The following is a 17,557-nucleotide window of genomic DNA, read 5'->3' as shown; positions in this document are numbered from 1 at the left end:
ATGGATGCGACTTATTATTATCCTATGTAAGTACGATACAACTTTGCTTTTGGAAGCTTGGAATAATAAGCTTACCTCTTAGTTCCAAGTTGCTTAGGTAGGTAGGTATGTAAGTAGGCGTCCTGTTGGTTTTTAAATACTAGTGGTTGATATTCGTTATCAAATGTCATCATGAAGTGTGGAGGCACATGGAATGATCCATGGTGTAGTCAAGTAGGCAAATAAGTTTTGTTATGATGTTTTCATAAACCTTCCGTCGATAGTTATAAGACCGAGACCAACAATCGATGCCAAGGTTATTATCTCGAAAAGACGCCAAAATGAGAGCTCCAATCCGAAGCTTGATTCGTCCCATTAGTTAAGAACTATGAGGGGGAGGGGTCGATATGTCGCCTTCACGAAATGCGTCGCGCATACGTATGGATATATGCATGCGAGCTGCAGTGACCTCGTGCTCGTTCCGCTTAGCGAACCTGGCGAACCTGGTGAACACACGGTATTATGCATACATACATCCACAGTGTACGCCGTAATCATCGCGCTAAATGCTTCGAGGCTCGGTGAAGCGATAGGAAGATATGCGGTATGCGACGGGAATAGAACACATAGATTGCGTGGGTAGACACTAGATAATAGGTAGTATCTGACCCGTATACCTGATACAAGTTTCAATGTTTCTTCTCGCGTGTCAAACACACGTGGGTTTCTGTTCGTTTACAACCATTGTTCTATCATACCCGTCAACAGGTTGGAAAGCGGACGGAATATTTGGAAGACGCATGGAAGACGTAGAAGCTTTCGCAAACGGACGCCATCCAATGAACAAACAGGAAATAGTACTGTGTAAGTGGGTCGGAGATGGAAAGCCGCTGCTTTAATGTTAATGCTTGCAACCGTTGAACATACCCCTGAATTATATTGTCCTGTTATCGAGTATGGTGTTTGGAAAGTAGAGATCATTCGATTGAACCTCGCCCGTTAGATTGTTCATCCTATGCTACCATAGTAGAGAAAGTCGGCATCCCTGTAACCCCTTTGAACCAGAATCCCGACGGGGCTGATGTAACCGATTAACATGATCATCTAGAGGGGTATGTTCGGTGTTGAGTGTTCAGTGTTCAGTGTTTACAGAACAGAACATAGATCAGTAGCAGACCAATTTCAGATCGAGCACTTCAAACTTGTTTCCATTGTCCCGAGGTAAAATAGACGTAAGGGAGACTTATCTCTTAAATTATAACTGACGAGAAAGAGGTTGAAGTGATGCAAGAAACGTCCAAATGACATAGTCTGCAGATAGAACGACTCCGGTCTCCAAACATACCTACCTAGGTAGGCACCTTCATGCGAGTGACCAATAGTATAATCTGTAGATAGGTATAATAGATGGGTATAGATGCATCCCTTTCGTTAATCTGATTCTTGATCAATAATCTATGGGTTTATCTCAGGGGGATTCCTAGACTGCCGTTAGTGTTATGTATGTTGCAACGTCATCGAGCTATGAAACTGGTTGAGAGTATAAACCAGGCTTATTCCAAGTCTATCATGGTCTATCATGAGTTTTAGTGCTTCTCCTGAGTTAGAAAGGCTGCATCGAGCATCAACGAACCCCCACGCCATTGCCTGGGAGCGGTAGTAATCATCGACCCCCCAAAATCCTCCAACTCTTATTTCTACCACCTTAACCAAGTTGACCAAAATAGTTGTGAGACTACCTGTCATCTGCCCAATCCTGCGACCTTTCAATAAACAAGATCGGGGTGCGCGAAGCTTGTAAAAATTCAGCTTTTCTGCCCCCAATTGGCTTCCCGCAATACCACGTGGATTGCTTCTGCATTCCTACGACCTAATGAGGGGTGATCCGGCAGACCATGCAGCACAACCACACAGACTGCGCCAATTGTACTCGTGTGTACTCGTGTACAGCCAATTGCATTCGAACTGTGTGGTACAGACGAGCTGTGCAACACGGAATCATTCGGGTGAGCACAACGGGTGCTGCGGAACTGTCTCCTAACGCACGCCTTCAACGCGGGTGATAGATCATGACGGACCAATTCCAGATATAGCGCAAGGGATTAGCCGCCTGCCCTTCTATGAAAACCACATTTCATGTAGTCTCGCTCATCAGAAGGGGAAATCGGATAGTCGATACGATCTGAGAAACTCGGATATCGTCGAATTTGTTTCCAACCACATTATGATATCAAGCGATCACTGTGAATGGCTCACACTGATCTAGCCTGGATGACATATCATATGATGGGGGATATCTTCGTGTTCCAAGGTTTGCTTGCCTGAGAAAATCTGATCGCTCGTTCTGGTATCGCGAACATTCCGACTATTCAAGGGCGAAGAGCGAAAACATCATTTTTTCCAATAAGATGTAAAAACAATCGGTTTACACGTGGATCCTCGGAGTTCGCGATGTTCAACATCGGAGGAGAGGCGGGTCATTCCAGGTCCATATTTCGGTCGCACAAATCCGACGGAATAATAGCTGAGGTATTATATTACTCATCATAAGAAACAAATACTATTAATCCTGATATTATTAGTCGCGTGGTATAAGGCATGGAATATATGTGGTACGAAGTATGTATGTCCAGCCGCCTATTATGTTAGAAGCGTTGATCTTCAGGGGATAGGTTCCAGATCCGGCGAGAAGACGGACTGCCGTCATCTCGGCTTTTGCGCCAGAATGCCCGTCGATGCCAGTGGTTCTTCCAGATCATTGGGACGCCAATCAGAAGGATTTTCCGCTCCCCTGTTTAAGCCAAAGCGAGTGGTGTCTGTCATGCCTTCTGAATGCCATGTACGCTGTACGCCGTACGCTCAGCAGCCCGGCAGCCCAGTTACGCCTTGCCTTAAAAGCACCATAATGATGGAATATGCAGCTCGGGAATCGCGTCAAGTGGATCCTTTTTACCTCCTATTGATGAGTCTAGGCGGATATTACCTACACTAGACCTATTTGGGCTTGACGATCTGGGTTAGCACACGTGGAGCTCAGCCGGAAGACTCCCGCGAACACCAAAACCCTCGTCTTTCAAGGTTTCAACCATTCCCAACTCCTGCATCGTAGACCGTCGGAATCCAGGGGGCCTCGAGGCGGTATGAGTTCTGTTAAAAATAAGCCCACACCGTCTACATGCACATCATCCGGGTCTAAATTGACCATTATGCCTCAGTCCATCAGATAAGAAGATCTGAAAACGAGCCCTGGAAGTCGTCGATATCGTCGACGTCAGACGAACTCTTCTCACTCGATGCCAACTTTAGAACGGGAGCTAACCAGGGTAATCGAGCTGCGGAAGATCTACTGTACTCCAGACTCGGACGGAGAAGTACGTACATAGTACAGGAAGTGGGACACATTAAAGACGGTCAGGACACCTTGACGATTTTAGTGCTGTGGGTAAGTTGGACGCTCCACTCATATTTCTAGCGTGTCGAGCTTGTTACCCGCTGCCCGTCTTGTCTCTTTCAAAAGAGGCCAACACCGGCCGATATCTGACAAGTCATCAGAACGCCGAGCTGAATACCGGCGATTTGTCATTAGTATAACAATCCTTTGCTTTCGATATTAAAAAGTAATGTGTTCATATATTGCTAGAAAGTGAGAGGTCCAGTATAGCGCCAATCCTTGTGTCAAATAGTTTGCCGGGACCTCGGTATTTCGATGATACATATGTACATACCTGCCTAAGGTAAGTACGATTATCGACATGTAAGTTAATTGAATGGTCTGTAGGATTTATTAATTATCAAGGGATGAACTGTTCCCTAAATGTAGCTATGTCATACAATTCTAGTCTGCAAACCTCTTATGTCTTGCCACGCGGTCGAGAACGGGGCAAGATGATTCGGTTCCGGAATAGAATATTAAGAGCATTGAGGTTTCCTCCACTTCCGCTGGACATGAGGAGTCTGTATATCTCGTCCCGTGACCTTCAGAGTATCCAGTATCGGGGAACCTGCGAGAGGCGTGGGGCAGTGGGAACGGACTTCCGAGTTTTACATACGCATAGTATTATGTATGTAGTTTTGGTGTCCGTCAAGGTAATCTACGGTGAAAATCTAATCTAATCGGCCACGAAGGTCTATGTACATATGTGAGTCTTGAGTAGCATATTTGAAATTTCAAGTATTATGCTCAACAACTGTTGCTAAAAATACATATCCATATGATATGTTTAAGACTATGGCTCCGTATTTATCATCCCTGGATATTTCAGTACTTAGATAATAATTCTTTAAAAAATCAAAATTGTGTATCAATGCCTCGAAGGATGGACGTAGGAAAGCTACCAATAAGATAAATCTTTCTTTCTTACTCGACGAGCCCGGACAAGGTCTATTATCTATTGAGATAACTTAAGGCTAAGTACATAGACGCATGGATATCATGTGGACTAAACGATCGCCAGTCTTAAAGCAAAGCTCCTCGTCGAAATTTGTTGTCTGCCCCGCTCCCAACTGTTCAACCCCTCACCACTCAAGAAGACGGTGAGGTAGCATCTTGCAGTCGGCAAACCATAGTGGGAGGAAACCTGGTACTTGATTCATGGGTATATGGCCGATTCTGGAGCCTCCAGATATGTCCCAATCGTGGAGGATTTCGGGCAATGAAGCCATCGTGATCAGAATGATGGCCATTGAGATCACGTTCTCGATAGTAACCAGCGGATTTCATCCACGTTTCACCTCTCTCACATTACAACATTGTACATATGCAGCACGCTGGTGTTGATATGTATAGCATTTCAATTTAAAATTGGGGGTTTGAGATGTCCTTTTTTCGGCAGCACTAGCCTCACTTCTCCAGTTTCTTGCATATGCAAGCGAGGCGGATGGTCAGCTTGCAGCTGATTGACCAGTTATCTACCTCCCCCGAAGCTATTTTCGGACGGGGGTTCGCTGCTCCTCGTAGCCGCCGTTAGATTACGCACAACTATCCTCATTTTAGGGAACATATACGTGACAACCATTGCCTTCTCATCGCATCCGAACCGGATCTTGGCTGACTGAGATTTCAAAATGTCAGCATTGGCGACGAAATCCGTGTGGCGGCGTATGAAGGGATGTTCTCGCGCGACGATAGTGGCGAGAAACATTACACGGATGATATTTGGGTATCTTTCTCACTAATAGGAGACGTGGAAATATTATTCCCTATGGACATAGTACTTATCAGAGTACCAGAGGACACTTCTTACAAAGGCATTGGTCTCGAGAGCTGGATTGAGCAAGGCCAATGACGTGGAGGGATATGGCGCAACCGCTGGAGGCTAATGACGACGAAGTGGGATGGAGGGGAAACTGTCAGTGTCTACCTACTGACTATCGTCTTCTTACAAAGACGATCTCTTTGAATCAATATAGGCGTGAAAATCACAAGCTACCTAGGCTGCTATGTATGGAAGATGTTTAGGATGCAAATCTTCTACATACTTGTATGTATTATGTATTACCTATTATTGTCTTTGGCTAAGAACTTGGAAGTTAGAACATTTAATCTTATGGTCTAAGCACGGAGATGAGGTGGGCAGATCTATAAGACTAGTGATTCATCTCCCACCTCCTGCGTATGATCCGTAACAGTGATAATTGGATGAAAAGAGACACGATCTTATCATACCGAATGTATGTAAATAATCATTTTTAACGAGTAGTAAGAGTTTCTAATTGATGCTAGATGCAAACACGTACATAGCGAGATGGCACTATGTAGATGTTAAACCCATCTTAAAAGAAATAGTCAAAGCCGCGTTGGCATCCTATAATAATGTATCGTCACTAAACTGGATTGGGGATTTCCATTGTTGCTGCTTTTCCTGGATGTGGATGGATCCGAGGAGTTTTTATTATTTGAGTCTTAGGAACGCTGTATTACGATAGGTACATTAGGGATATACTTGGTTAGTAGCTAAAGTTTAAGGCAAGCTGTAGGTAACTTTTCTTTTTGACACGACACGAACGGGTCACGGGTCACAAAATCTTAACGTGGCACGCCAAGATGGATGTGGAAATGTCGATGGAGTACGTGTTCGGGTTTCCTGCTTGGTAAGAACGGACCCCTCGGCCATGGACTGCCATGAGCTCCATGGGCTCATTGCAGGGTATCGCATGGTTCCATTTCCGTTCTTTCATTCTTCCATCCCTCCTTCATCCCTCCTTTCCTTCCTTGCCCCGCTCAATCAACCCCCCCTTCCCCTCCCCTTTTTGTGGCTGGAGTGAAATGATCTGAATTGAATTTGGAGCTGACTTTCCAAGGTCTCCCCCCCGCCTACATCCCACTGTTTTATTATTTTTTTTGTTCTACAAAACGCTTTGAACTTTCAAACAGTTACCCCTCTCAACCTCCGCTGGATGAATGTTTAAAGCACCACCACCTAGCACTTGAAGTTAACAACTACAACTGCATAACCGCCGTAACATACCGCCATCTGATAACACTTAACACGTAGAATAACTATTCAATGCAGAATTAGCATATCTGTATTAGCGGTGTGAATAAAATATTCTAGATTGCACACCGCATCTACCATTCTTAGAGGGGCTATCGAGAAGCGAAGAAGCGAAGCGAGGAAATATCTTAAGAAATAGGTGCTTCAAGAGTCTTAATCTCCACTAAAAAGTCATATCCCCGGGGGCCCTAGCTGCCCTGTAAAGAGTTTGCAGCCCACCGCCAAGGTACCTGGGAAACCCTGCATAACACCGCCTGTATCCCAGCAACGGCCTAGGTAATTACAGCGCGAGAAGCACCCACCTTCTAGCAGCCCGTGCAGCCGACCCGCGTCCACTTTACCTTTACCTGCTTTACCTCACTTGACCTGATCGGGCCACTTTACCTGCGGCGTAACTCGTAACTTACCATTTTTAACCACTTTCAATCAAAGGAAGCCACAACCGCCTCACCTGCTTTAATGTACCTTACTTACCAACCCACGTCCTATCCACAGTTGTTTTGGACAATCCGACTGGTCGGTCCCGCTGAATTAGCAACCATTTTACTTATCTCTCGTCGTACCAGCCGCTTTAATTTCTAGCATAGTACATAGCATAGTACCATAGCGCAGCGTGTCGAGACTCGTCAGTTACGCGGTAGAAAGGTACGTACCTTTGTATTTTGTTTCTAAGCTCCAAGTGCCAAATTCCCAATTCTAAACCAACCCACCTACCCGACTTGTTGTTCCCCTCCCTGCACTAGTCACTAGCCACCTTTGCATAGCACAGCACAACGAAAGCACAGCGCATTCAATTTTCCCTCCCTCATTTTGACCCGGCATTGTCCCTCTTTCCTCATCCCTTCCCCCCTCCTTTTTTTCTAAAATTCCCAACTTCATACTTTCATCCTCCATCAAACGTCCTATCACCCCTCGAACCCCTCCTTAGTTTTTAACGGTCGCAACCCGCGCATCGTTGATTACTTACTTGCATCGTCAATTTTTATAGACGACTGCATCAGCTCGAACACTTTTTGTGCTTCGAGATTATTTCCCCGGCCTTGGCCGTCACTTATTAAAACACAGTCTATTCTATGATTCCTATATCGATACAAATGATCCACTATCAACAATCTAGTCAAGAAGACACACTTTAAATCCCACGGGAGAGCGCGTGTGCGAGCGAGGAGCCAGGCGATTTCAACTATCAGCCTGTGAAAGGGTCAACTCAACAATAACTGCCCAAGTTTTCGGAGTGTCGACCGCATAGACGTTGTCAACAAAAGCGAAGAAGCCCACTGAATTGGAATACCTTTTCCTCTTTCACATCACCCACAATCATCGCAGACCTTAACCCGACCAACGCGACAATCATTATTCAAGATGCCTGGCGCGAACGTGGCAGTCCTTCCTACCACCTCCGCCTCTGCCTCATCGACTCCGGCCACCCGAAAACCCTCTCTCGCGCAACCAGAAAGGAAGTACAAGTGCCAGTTTTGCAACAGGGCATTTAGCAGAAGCGAACATCGAAGTAGACATGAACGATCGCGTATGTGGCGCGAATTCCAATTCGTCCCCCAATTCGTCCCCAATCCCTTTCCAACCGCCCTCCAAAAAAAGCCCCTCCTCTGTGTCCCGTCAATCGTTCTTTGTTCCGCCCCCCGTCCCCCTCGTCGCAAATCAGCTACCCCTCAACGCCTTCAATCACTCTGATTTGATGCAACCTATGTTGATCTACCTCTAGCTTGCCAAATGCTGACTTGATAAATGATAGATACGAAAGAGCGCCCGTTCAAATGTATGAAGTGCCGAAGTACCTTCGTACGACGCGACTTACTTCTCCGACACGACCGAACAGTTCATGCTAAGGATGGAGGTGTTCCTCTCCACAGCGATGGAAAACGTCGCGCTGGCGCCAATGGTGTATCCAAGTCAAGAGCTGTCAACGGACCTTCAAAGTCTTCTATTGCCATCGACGCCTCGACCCTTAGTGAACAGATCGAAGCTAGTAGCGAAGGAGCCTTCGATGTCGAACATGCTGCTATGCTAGTCGCGGACCTTCATCATAAGGCGATGATGCACGACAATGCAAGCGCATACGAATCTGGCCCTTCGATGTCCTACACTCCCACCGGCCCTCCTATGGTGGATCCCGCGGTCAATTATGCTTCTAGTGCTGCCACGCTACCTACCAGTGCCCCTTGGGATGCGTTCGCTTCGCAGACAACGATGGATGCCAAAGCTCACTCTGCCGCATCAAGTGCATCCGCTTCGTTCGATCCGCAACATCCCTTTGCCAATGTGAGTGCCATTCAGGCCCAACCCAGCCTTTCGCCCCCTTCTCCTGGTCTCACCTACAACGATTTTATACCTGCGCCGCAGTCCGTGGTAGATCCGTTACCCCCTTTCAGCAATGGCCCAGCGGCCCTGAACGCATTATCTACAACTCACACAAAAAGCGCATACACTAATCCGCCTCAGAACTCGGCGGGCTTCAACATTCCTCGCGTCCACAGCGACGAAGAGCGCAACATACTTCTAGACAATATTCGAGCACATGATAGCGAACGTGCGATTCCGGAAGGTTTCCGTGTTCCCAACTTATCGTCCTTGAATCGTTATCTATCAACGTATTTTACGCTCTTTCATCACCACTTACCGTTCTTGCATCCTGCGTCCTTCAACGTGACACAGGTATCACCGGCGTTACTGCTTGCAGTGCTATCAATTGGTGCTCTTTACGCCTTTGACCAGGACCAGGCCTACCTGCTCCACATTGGATCCAAGGTATTGGTAAATCAGTTCTTGCAGAACAAGGAGAACTTCAGCTCTCGAAAATGCCCTCTCTGGACCATGCAGGGCTCACTTCTCAACATGATCTTCGCCAGCTGGAGTGGAGACCCGAAGGGACTTGAATGGGCTTGCTCGATCAAGAGTTTGTTGGCTAACATGGTCGCTGGTAACCGGTACGAGTTGAAGCTTCGACAAGATGGGCGCGAAGGTGCGCAACCTACGCGAAATGAGTGGATCGAGGACGAAGGCTGCCGTCGCACGTACTACGCTGTCTATATCTTCTTCGGACTGCTCACAATGACCTACAACCACACGCCTGCTATCAGTTTCAACGAGTTCGAAAATCTTCAACTTCCATCCCAAGAGGCGCTTTGGAACTCCAAGGTCACAGATGAAGCCACCTGGCAAGAGCAATTGAAGACCTCCCCTGCCATTACGTTCATGGATGCCCACGAGAAGCTCTTCCAGGGAGAGACGTTGAAGTACAGCGCTTTTGCGACGCGTGTTATGATCAATGCCCTATTCTTAGAAGTGTGGTACCACAAGCGTAGCCCCGAGGCTTTGCAAGATGTGGTGACCGAATACAAGCTTCGACTTGCTCTGGAGACGTGGGAGAAATCCCTGGACCTCTGCGAGCCCGAGGCCGATGCGGTCCCGCTAAGCGCACCTCATAAGGGCCACCCCTTAATCTTCAATGCCAAGGCAATGTTTCGCAACGCCCGACTCCGATTAGAGGTTGATTTGAAGACGGTACAAGAAGCACTTCGGTATCATGACCATTATGAGGTCGCCGCTGCCATGTCCAATGCGCGTGATAGGGTCAAGCGCTCTAGTGAGATGATTAAGGTGATCGAGGAATGTTATAACTGCATCGAAACAGCTGTCCGTCAAGGCGTACGCTGGGTCGCTCGTACATCTCCGACCAACTGGAGCATCGAACACCCTCTGTGCGGCATGGATCTCATGATCACCCTCACTCTCTGGTTGTATCGTCTGGAACATGACGAAGAAGCTGCCTCAGAGGAGGAGATGGCCATGTATCTCAAGGTTAGGATGCTTTTCGATAAGGATGCGGAAGGGGCTATGAATTCCCAACAGCTCAGCTCTACTGTGGCGCATCTGTGGGGTTCCATGCTCGACGAAGTAGTGGTTTGGGGGTAAGTTGACAATCTAATATTCCGTATAATATACTAAGACTAACTCGTATCTATAGCATTACAAGACTAATGGGCGAAGCCTTCCGCCTTCACTCTCAAGCCCTAGTGGGCTACGTGGACGATGTTGAAGCGTCTTCCAACGTCTCGACACCCTCTATGATTTCTCAAGGGGGCGACGAGGAGAGTGTGTACTAAATACTATTCACGAGGCTTACGATTTTCTTTGTTCTTCCTCTAGTAATGGGGAGGTCCGGGGTGGGAGAGTCTTAATGGCATATACCTCCTACGACTGCGCTTGAATTATTTTTCTCTCTATCAGGGATGGTCCGGCGCGGGGGGGTTTTTGCTAAGGGAATCCGTTACTTTTCATACTGTTTGCATCCGACATCTATCTGCATCTGACGTTACCGGAATGGGGGGCCTGGAATAGGGTGGCTCTCTCGGTGACCAGTGGAAAGGGGGTGGGGGCAACTGCGTGATACGCGCGATATAATGTCTGATGCAGTTGGCTGGCTGGTCCATGATTGAAGCTTCTTTTCCTCTCTGTTCTATTAGCTACGGCGCAATTACCCTATTTTAATGCTGCTGTCGCCTTTTCTCAACTTTTTTCCGACTCTTCGTCGCCGCCAGATACCTCGTTCACAATTACCGGCTGTCTTTATATCCGCCGATTTCCTTGCACTCGCTCGTCTGCATTTGACTCGATTTTTCCGTCCTCTCCTTCCTACAACTCGTTTCCTTTTTTAAGTCTTCTCGTCATGTCATGTAATAGAGCCAGTGAACTTGAATCTCAGGATGGAAACTTGAGCCTGGCAAATCGGAAAACATGACTCGCAACAAATTGATTAATTAGTTCGATAGGAAGTGGTTCATTTCGAGTTATAGATACTACAACACGCGTCAGAATTCAATAAATCACTTCTCCGCAATGAAAACTTTGTGATATACTCGATACCTAACTAGTAGTTTCATGAGCTGCAGTGCCTATCAATAACATTGAAGGCGGTAGGTAATCATCCCTTGCTTGTAAAAAATTGCAGGGATTCGTATACATCTATCATGAAGCCACGATGTTCCTTTCCTATCGGCGCGCTGCAGGTACCCGTCGAGGCGTTAGTTCTTTCCTGCAAGCCTCTCTACAAACGTATGACTGAAGGCAGATTAAGAAAACGCCTACTTTAAATATCGGGGGTACTATTTTCTTGACGGCCAACCGTTCCTACCTGCATATCTAGGGACACCAAGTTCTAACAATGATATTTCTCCTTCCCTTCATTAGTGGCCTCCTTCCTATTTTTGGGATGCATGTGCTGTTTATAGCCGTTCATCTGTTTAGTGTGTTTGTCTCACATGAACTTTTAAAACTAGACAGGTTCAGTTCACTATAGACCCTCATTTTGCCTCGGTTCTTTGCTTTCTCTCGGTCACTCCTTTGCTCAAGCCTTCGAATACGATATCCCTTGCTTCTGTTATATTGCGCCGGTACCCTGCTTAGTCGACAACTACACAGAGCGTGCTTTTTCGAATCCGCGATGCCTCGGCGAATACTCTACCACACGATGACTTCTCTACGTCTCCTGGCCTCCTTGACCATACTCTCTAATCTCGTGCTGGCCGATTGCGAATGCGGATACTCGATAATAACGGCTTCTGATAATAAGAGACATCTGTTCACAGATATATTAGAGAGTGACTTCGTCCATTTGGATATCACGGACGGATCACAGAAGTATGGAGAATATGGATGGGCACGACAGGACTTCAACATGTCTAGCGACGTTGCGCGAGGTCCTTATGGCGAATCATACACACCACAAAATGTGATATCAAATAATATTGCAAATGAGCAAGTGTTCGATGGATCTGGGACCAAAGGAGGAGACGCTGGTCTCAATCTCGTGGTCAAGAGCGATATCGAGGATGGCATGGTCACCGGCGCCGATGTTTCTACAACGGACACCCATTACTTCCACGGAACTTTCAGGGCAGGCATAAAGGTCACCGATATTCCAGGAACATGTAGTGCTTTCTTCTGGGTAAGAAGTCCTCTTTGCGGAGAAACTAGTCGATATCAAATAAGATACAAAGTGAAATGGTTTGCTAACAGTATTCTCATCAGTATATGAACGACACTCAAGAGATTGACATAGAATTCTTGTCATCTGAGTTTAATAGAAATAACAACACCTTCCCTGTTAATCTCGTCTTGCAATCCCAAGAATCGAAAGATGCTGGGTTTGACGCTTCGAAAACCGGCGATTTCAAGAAGATCAACTTGTCATTCGACCCCACAGCAGCTTTTCACGAGTATCGGATTGACTTTCTACCAGATCGAGTACTATTCTACGCGGACGCCGAGCTACTTACGGAGATGAACGGAACAGGAGTACCGTCTACCGCGGGCAACCTGCAAGTATCGCACTGGAGCAACGGCAACGGAGGCTGGTCCCAAGGACCGCCGAAATCAGATGCTACCACCACGGTTAGCTATGTGAAGGCCTATTTCAACTCATCTTTGGAGTCACGACAGAATGATTATCAGATGCGCTGTAAAGACCCGTCGGCTTCTACGGCGGTCTGCGCTATCCCGGAGAATAACGCCACGTTCTTCTTTAGTAACACGGATAACATGGCCCCCAACCAAACAACATACCACGAGAATTCCTCGGGGCGATCGAGACAATGGTGGTCACTCCTATTCGCTGCGGTTCTGGCAACTAGTGCGTGGATGGTTAGGATATAGAAGGCGGCTATGAAAGTACTAGGTAGCCATTCAGGGCTTCATGTTGTTATCGAAAGGATGTGATATGAGCGAAGATGGATTGGGCAAGAGTGTCGCAGCATTATGTCTATGATAGGGGGTTTACCTATCGCTTTTGGTCTATGATATCCTTTAGGGCTGCGTGAGGACGGGTGTGGGGAATAGGTCAGTTATTGATTCACGTTCGCATGTATTTATTTAGCTTTTCTGCTTCGTCCAGGGCCAGGTTAGATACCCAGGGGCTTCGTGGAGAGGCAGAATGCGGTCTATATTACAATTTTAGTATGTTCACGCTGACTAGGTACTGTAAGATGTGAAAGGGAATGAGGCCTTGGGAATTAGGTGATGTGTTGCTCATCGACTAAACTAGGCGTCTTGACACAGGTACCTAAAATCAAGGAAGACTATACTGCTAAGGTCAGTCTCTAGTAATCATACGATCTATCTAGGTTAGAAATTTCAGCTTCGCTAAATATCTTTAGTAATCTCGTAATCTGGGAAATTAAAGAAATGAGAAAACTGAAAAAAGATGTCTCACATCCTCCCTTCTAGAGTAGCGTCTCGTGACGCGAGACAGACGTGCGCAACCAGAAACGGGACGAACCCAAGCTTGTCGATCTTTCAGTTATAAGTTCCTGGTGACACCGCTCAGGCCCTTTAGCTTCGTGGATTATGCCCTCCTCGGCCGAGCCAGTAAGGCTGGTGTACCGTGACACGCTCGTCCCAAATGTCACGGTTTTGTTGGAGAGTAGGTAGGAAGTTCTGGGATAGGAGAGAGAGAGAGAGACAGAGAAAGGGAGGAGAACAGTAGCCAAGAGCGGAGCCCGCACACCACCTCGGGGCGGGTCACCCGGGCGCGGAGAAGTGTCTATGTTAGTAAGGAAATAAGGAGGAAGGAAGAGACTTGGATTTTAGTCGAGCTTTGGATATAGAGTTAATATTTAGGTTTACCAGTCATATTGCGCGGCACGGCTCTCCACCTGCCCGATTCGGATTGCTCCTTTGCGATACCCCATCCCCTCCACCTGCGCGTGGTCATGTACTGTGCTAGGTACCTACGTAAAGGGGGGACGTCATTGGGGAAAGAGGGGTTGGTGCTATTTTTTGCAAGATTTCACCGGATTGGCTGATGGTTGATGGTTGACGGTTCGGAGACTTGATCGATCAAATGGGATGGATCGTGGAGATTTGAGAGACAGGGCGTTACGCCACATCTAAAGAATTGTGCCGACGGATCTTAAACAACCTTACTACATATTGAAAATTGTGCATCCAAGTGGCTTGTGATAATTTCCACCGGTTGATGGAGTTCATGTAGGTATTTGCTAGGTATGGAACCTCCCCTATTGGTTATTAATTATTTTATTTGTTGGCTACTAATTATGGATTTTAATAGTTATAGACTCATCATAACAGACCTATAAACGTACCAGATACCCGAAGATTCTCGTGTATCTTGTGTATCGGCCGCAGCCTTATACATTCGTACGACGACAACTCATGGTGGACTCTCCGCATTTCTCTTACGTACATATGGGAGTGTGGAAGGTATGGGAGGTACTAAGCAACAATTTTAACGTGGACGGCCGGGCACGGCCCGACGACTTCAAACCCCGGAAGACCCATCGTCTGCCTTCGCCGTATTTCTCCTTTGGCTGCAACCTCCGAGACATAAATGCGCGTGTCCACCACACAACCAGTTTGACAAGCATTTATTGGTTCCCCGAAATGAAACAGCTCTCCAAGCCTTCATTCATTATGCCGCCTTCTATTCTGTCTCCTTTACCTCCTTTACCGCCGGACAGGGTCGATGACCCCTCTTAGCATCAAGGTTTTTTTTCTTGGATGAGACGTCATTCTTCACGTTCTACACTCTTCTCCATACTTTCTAACACATTCTTTCTTTGTGTCTCTCAGCTATGACTATTTCACCGCCATGCTTTTGTCTCATCAGCTGGCCAGCAGCTACCCAGCTACCTACCTAGCTACTGGGTATACAGCCTGTTGAATAATTCGCATAACTTGGCGTCCCGTCATGAAGTCCGAAGATCTTTTCAATTTTTAGTACCCTACTCCCGGATAATTACTCCGATGTCGTATGTTCTTTCTTGCTCTCGGTTCCAGTGGCTTAAAGAGGCTGTGCTATTTATTGTTACGACCCTATTTTGAACACTCTCCTTGGTTCAAGTCACTTATCACATGAATTTTGTCACATCCCCAACACATGATGTCTCTCCCTTACGAAAACTTGGTTGGAAGTTGCCTGCGAAAGAGGCCTAAGCAAAAGCAATCGTCTATGCCAGCGATGTCTCCACAGATCATGAAGCTACTCCAGGTACCCGAGGACTGGTTTAGGGCAACTCGGTAGATATCAAATGATCTTAGGCATCGCTCACAAGCCCTACGTCAAGGAACCGTTGATTGAACAATCAGTTTTTAACTTACGTACTAGGTATACAGAATTACATCTCATAAAGTCGGTTGGCTCCCCCTTCTCCTTAATGTTCTACGCTTTGCTTCTCGAAGGTCACAGGTTGCACACTCCAACAAGGAATCGTGGAGCACATGCTCGCAAGTCTTTCCCTCCAATCTTGGAACTTTTGCATCCCTAGAAACCTCTTCTTAGGTTGATTTTACCATAAAATCAGAGGAGTTCCACTCGTTTCGAGATAGTTAAACGTTGCCTATCTCAAGTTACCCATCGGTTCCAGTCCTTCATGATTTTCTCATGAGCCACTCGCTCCTTATTGCTTCGTAATAGATAATTGGAAAACCCCCGAAAACTCGGCCAATATGACGAACCCCACGACCGATATAGCTATCGTGAATAACACGGGCTCGTCCGAGGCCTACGCGTATATCAACGGTCTCGACATCAACAGTAACAATGTGCCTCTATTCATCCAGGCTGATGGCAAGACCGTGTACCGGCCCGCCAACCCCTCGGCAACCCAGACGGCCCTAACCGAGGACATCGCCATCCCTCTCGGCGCAGCTGGTTCCACAACCACGGTCACGATCCCGCAGATCGCGGGTGGTCGCATCTGGTTCAGCACCGGTGGCACTAAGCTGACCTTCCTCGTGAACCCGGGTCCGGCGATCGTTGAGCCTAGCGTGACCAACACGGCGGACCCCAACTACGCCATCGACTGGGGCTTTGCCGAGTTCACATACAACACCGAGCAGCTATTCGTCAATATCAGCTACGTCGACTTCGTGCCCCCGATCCCCGTCGCACTTCAGCTCGTCAACACCGCCGGCGCAACACAGACGGTGCAGGGCATGCCGGCAAACGGCCTCGCGACCGTAGTCGACAAGCTGACGCAGCAGAACGCAAGCGACGGCGCCGGATGGGACAAGTTGATCGTCAAATCAAGCGACGGCCGCGTGCTGCGCGCACTCAGCCCAAACAGTGCCCGCGTCGGCGACAACACGCTCTTCAACGGGTACTTCGACTCCTACATCGACCAAGTATGGAGCAAATACACATCCGCAGACCTAACAATCGACACGCAAGCCTCATGGGGCAAAGTGACCGGCCGGGTTCAAAACGACGCCATCACATTCGCCAACGTCGGCTCCTTCGCGCGGCCCTCCGCCGGCGACATATTCTCGTGCTCCACCGGTCCTTTCGGGAACTACCCGGCCGCGACATCGGACGAGATGGGCGCGCTAGGCGCCCGCATCGCCGCCGCGTTCAACCGGTCGACGCTGATGGCGAACGACCAGCAGCCCGACGGCGAGCAGGTCGCGAACTACTACAAGGCGAGCCCGACGAACCACTACGCGCGCATCGTGCACGAGACGAATATCGATAATCGCGGGTACGCGTTCCCGTACGATGATGTGGTTCCGTCCGGCGCTACGCAGCCGGATCCGGCGGGGACCGTGTTTGATGGCAGTCCGAAACTGTTGACGGTTACGTTGGGCGGGCCGGCGAGTGATGGCCCTGCGAAGGGGGGGGATGGGAAGGAGAAGACGCCGGATACGGGGAATGGGGGTGGAGGGGACGGTGGGAGTGGGAGTGGGGTGTGGGAGAAGTTGAAGACGTGGTTTGAGGGGTTGAAGAAGCTTTTGCATCTTGGGAGTGCGAAGACTGCGAAGGCTACGAAGGCTAAGACTAGGTCTAAGTAGAGGGAGTTGGGGATCGTGGGTGGACGGGGAGGGAAGGAGGGTGTTCTGTTCGGACCTTCGTTGATTTTGTTCTTTTTGGTTTATCACCTATACATACCCATCTCCTCCTGGCGTTGTCGGGGGGTATGTATTCGTCTGTTACTTATGGAATTCGGTGTCTTGGATCGGTCGCTTTTATCTCTCGTACTTGCATACCCCGTCTCTTCTTCTTCTTTTCGACTCTGGTCGTTTGCATATTCATGGTTGCATTCTGTCTGGGT

General features: G+C 47.9%; 3 protein-coding genes across 3 annotated transcripts; all 3 read left to right on the top strand.

The window, feature by feature from the left end:
- Positions 1-7,318: 7,318 nt before the first annotated feature.
- On the top strand, positions 7,319-11,337 carry GGS22DRAFT_171112 (fungal-specific transcription factor domain-containing protein). Its single transcript, XM_047962546.1, has 3 exons — positions 7,319-8,001; positions 8,227-10,402; positions 10,459-11,337. Exons 1-3 carry the CDS (start codon positions 7,836-7,838, stop codon positions 10,595-10,597), a joined length of 2,481 nt encoding a protein of 826 aa, XP_047815756.1. The 5' UTR covers positions 7,319-7,835; the 3' UTR covers positions 10,598-11,337.
- Positions 11,338-11,961: 624 nt separating this feature from the next.
- GGS22DRAFT_191645 (glycoside hydrolase family 16 protein) lies at positions 11,962-13,145 on the top strand (the record flags this gene model as incomplete). The annotated part of the gene is made up of 2 exons (XM_047965151.1): positions 11,962-12,438; positions 12,522-13,145. The coding sequence occupies 2 exons, from the start codon at positions 11,962-11,964 to the stop codon at positions 13,143-13,145; spliced, it is 1,101 nt and encodes a 366-aa protein (XP_047815755.1).
- Positions 13,146-15,956: 2,811 nt separating this feature from the next.
- GGS22DRAFT_181330 (glycoside hydrolase family 64 protein) lies at positions 15,957-17,297 on the top strand (the record flags this gene model as incomplete). The annotated part of the gene is made up of 2 exons (XM_047963854.1): positions 15,957-17,215; positions 17,252-17,297. The coding sequence occupies 2 exons, from the start codon at positions 15,957-15,959 to the stop codon at positions 17,295-17,297; spliced, it is 1,305 nt and encodes a 434-aa protein (XP_047815754.1).
- Positions 17,298-17,557: the final 260 nt, after the last annotated feature.

Source organism: Annulohypoxylon maeteangense (genome assembly GCF_022496945.1).
Source record: "Annulohypoxylon maeteangense strain CBS 123835 unplaced genomic scaffold GGS22scaffold_17, whole genome shotgun sequence".
Lineage (NCBI taxonomy): Eukaryota > Fungi > Ascomycota > Sordariomycetes > Xylariales > Hypoxylaceae > Annulohypoxylon > Annulohypoxylon maeteangense.
Note: the sequence above shows the minus strand (reverse complement) of the source record. Positions and strands in the feature narration are given on the sequence as shown.